Source organism: Pteropus vampyrus, unplaced genomic scaffold (genome assembly GCF_000151845.1).
Source record: "Pteropus vampyrus isolate Shadow unplaced genomic scaffold, Pvam_2.0 Scaffold671, whole genome shotgun sequence".
Lineage (NCBI taxonomy): Eukaryota > Metazoa > Chordata > Mammalia > Chiroptera > Pteropodidae > Pteropus > Pteropus vampyrus.
In genome coordinates this window covers 465,457-468,551 of record NW_011889452.1, presented here as the reverse complement: position 1 = coordinate 468,551, position 3,095 = coordinate 465,457, and the positions used below count along the sequence as shown (strand labels likewise).

The 3,095-nt window shown below is 39.0% G+C and overlaps 1 protein-coding gene across 1 annotated transcript; it reads right to left on the bottom strand.

The window, feature by feature from the left end:
* Nucleotides 1-918: 918 nt before the first annotated feature.
* On the bottom strand, nt 919-1,875 carry LOC105309110 (olfactory receptor 52L1-like). The gene has a single exon (XM_011385204.2). It carries the CDS (start codon nt 1,864-1,866, stop codon nt 919-921), a length of 948 nt encoding a protein of 315 aa, XP_011383506.1. The 5' UTR covers nt 1,867-1,875.
* Between the last annotated feature and the right edge of the window lie 1,220 nt (nt 1,876-3,095).

Here is a 3,095-nt window from a genome sequence, read left to right as displayed (position 1 = left end):
TAGAGACAGAGAACATTTTGAGCATTGCCAGATTAAAGGGGGTTTGGGGGATCAGTGAAGAGAGGGAAAGAATTAAGAGGTACAAATTGGTCATGCAGATGTAAAGTATAGCATAGTGAATATAGTCAATAATATCTTAATAACTATGTATGGTGTCAGATGGCTACTAGATTCATTGGAGTGATCACTTGTAAGATATATAAATGTCTAATCACTATGTCATACATCTGAAACTAACATAATATTGTATATTGACTGTAATTAAAAAATAAAAAATTATTTTAAATAAGAAATCCACTGTACAAACACATTTTTAAAAAATAAGGATCATAACATTATTTCTAGAACCTATTACAGTACTTGCTCCACTTAAGTTTTTTTTAACTAAACGAGTAACAACCATATTGCAATAAAAGTTGTTTTCTCACATCGTGGATATCTCAAATGCTTTCAGAGAGACAGTTTTGCTACATAGGAGCCCAGTGTCCTAGAGCTCACAGCACTTAGAAGGTTCAAGGAGACTCCAAAACTAAAACCAAGCAAAGTTTGGGACATTTCATTCTCATTCCAGATGATGTTACAGTCTTTGGTTAAAGGTAGGAAAAAAAAAAAAAGGCATATCCAGAGCAGTCCTCAATTTACCCTATCCCTAAGTTTCTCCATCACAAGGAGTAAGAAAATGTTGGGATCAGGAGCAAAAAAATGAACGTGGAAAATATTCACTAATCTAGCTATCCCGGTTCATCCCAATTGGCTATGGAACTAAATGTCCTTGAGTACTTTGCCATGAGACTGGTAGGGCTAGAAGGACATCTCAATGTGGAATGCCCTCTATTCATATAGCCTAGATCAGGCATGGGCTCCTGGCAGTGTCTTTGGCAGGAGCCTCTGAAGAAAATAATTGGGATATGTTTATATTTACCCTTTTATGTAAAACACCCTGAGTACCCGCTGGCGGATCTGCCGAGTCTTCACCCCATAGACAAGAGGATTGAGTGCAGGGGGCAGAAGGAGGTAAAGTATGGCCAGAAGAACATGAATGTGATGGGGAACATGGTGGCCAAAACGATGATTGAGGAAAGAAACTATGCCAGGAACATAGAAGACCAGGACAACACAAATATGAGACCCGCATGTGTAAAAGGCCTTAATTCGGGCCTCAGTGCCTGGTACCTTCAGTACTGCCTGGAGGATGAGGGCATAGGAAATACTAATGGCCAGGACATCTATGCCAATCACAAGCAGTGCCACTGCCAACCCATAAGCTCGGTTCACTGTGGTTTCTGAACAAGCAAGTTTTACTACAGCCATATGTTCACAATATGCATGGCCTATGACGGTGGCCTGACAGAACACAAGTCTCCACAATAGGATAGGGAATGGGAGGAGGAGAAGCAATCCTCGCACCAGCACCACTACTCCAATGCGCCCTATGGTTCCTGGATGCAGGATGCTGGAATGGTGCAGAGGGTAACATATGGCTACGTAGCGATCCAGAGCCATGGCCACCAGTATACCTGACTCCATAGAAGAGAATGCATGGATGAAGAACATCTGGATCAGGCAGACAGTGTACCCAATCTCATGGGCATGAACCAGGAGCACTGCAAGGGCTTTGGGTGCCATGGAAGAGGCCAGGATCAGGTCAGTGCCAGATAACATGGCCAGAAAAAGGCACATAGGCTGGTGCAAGGACGGGTCAGTCCAGATGATGAAGAGGATGGTGACATTTCCCACTAGAGCAAAGAGGTAAAGGACACACAGTGGCAATGCTATCCAATGCTGGCTTTCCTCTAAACCTGGGATGCCAATCAGGAAAAAAGAAGGCTGGTGTAGCCTCCAGCTGGAATTACTAAGGGCCATCATGAATGGCACAGAGAGAGAAGAAAGAAGAAAATAAAATCATGATTTCTCCATTTCTGATGAGTTTTCACATTTTCCAGATCTGGCTACCATCTTCATGAGAAGAAAGAGGCTTAAGCTGAAATACAAGGGAATAAAGGGAATAAAGAGACGAGAAAGAAAATTTCCTTTTCTTGAGATACTTTTTTTTAAAGCTGAGACATCCACATGTCTAAATTAAGATAGGTCTAGTTTCATTCAGAGATAAGAGAAAGCACATACTGCTTTTAGAGACATGTTTAAAGTCTACCATTCAGTTACTTATAATTTGGAACTGTCTACTTGAGAGGATTCTCTTTGTTACCTCTTGGTATTACTGAACACTGTAAATCAATCTCTTATTCTTTAAATTAGTCTCCCTCAGTTTCCATAACATAGCACTCTACAGTCGTTTCTCCTGTATATGTAGTCCCACCACTTTCTTCATCTACTGATCCATTATATGTTGTTGATTCCAGAGTTCTATCTTCTCCTTGCTCCCCTATTCTGTACATTATTTCTGACTGAGTTCATCCTTTTTCATGGTTTTAACTATTTACATACTTTAATTTCTTTTAAATCTATGTTTCTAAGTCAAATAGCTGAAACACAAATCCATTTTTTCATTTGCTTCCTAAATATCTATCTATACCACACAATACATTCAAGACAGAATTAACTCACTTATTCTTCCTAAATCTGCTCTTTTTTGTCCAATTTTTTTTGAATTACATCAAAATACTTATCCATTACATTACCTATCCATTCCAATGTAAAAACTTGAAACTCTCCTCATTCATTCTTATCTCTCATCTCTTTTACTTATTTACTAGTTACCATTGACTTTATTTTTAACCTCTCTTATATACACTCTTTTTTCTCAACCCCCAGTGTCACTGCCTAGTTCACACTCTTGACATCTCTCACCTGGATTATTTCCTTAATCTCTCTGCCTTTGCTATTATACCCTTTCCAATCACTCTCCACACTGAAGTCATTGGGTTTTTCCTGAAATGCATATGTCATCATATCACCTCTGAGGTTAAAATATTTAGTGGATTTAATCCATGGGAAAATATCACACATTTAAGACTGGCATACAAGGTTTTCAAAGGTTATCTTATATTAGTCATCTTACATTAGTATAGTTAGCATTAATATTAACAATAATAAAAGATCATTGAGTGAGATCACTGGCCTCTTTTCTCCTTGTC

Excerpts from the sequence above, each read along its gene's own strand:
- LOC105309110 (XM_011385204.2), bottom strand. The coding sequence starts at position 1,866 with ATGATGGCCCTTAGTAATTCCAGCTGGAGGCTACACCAGCCTTCTTTT.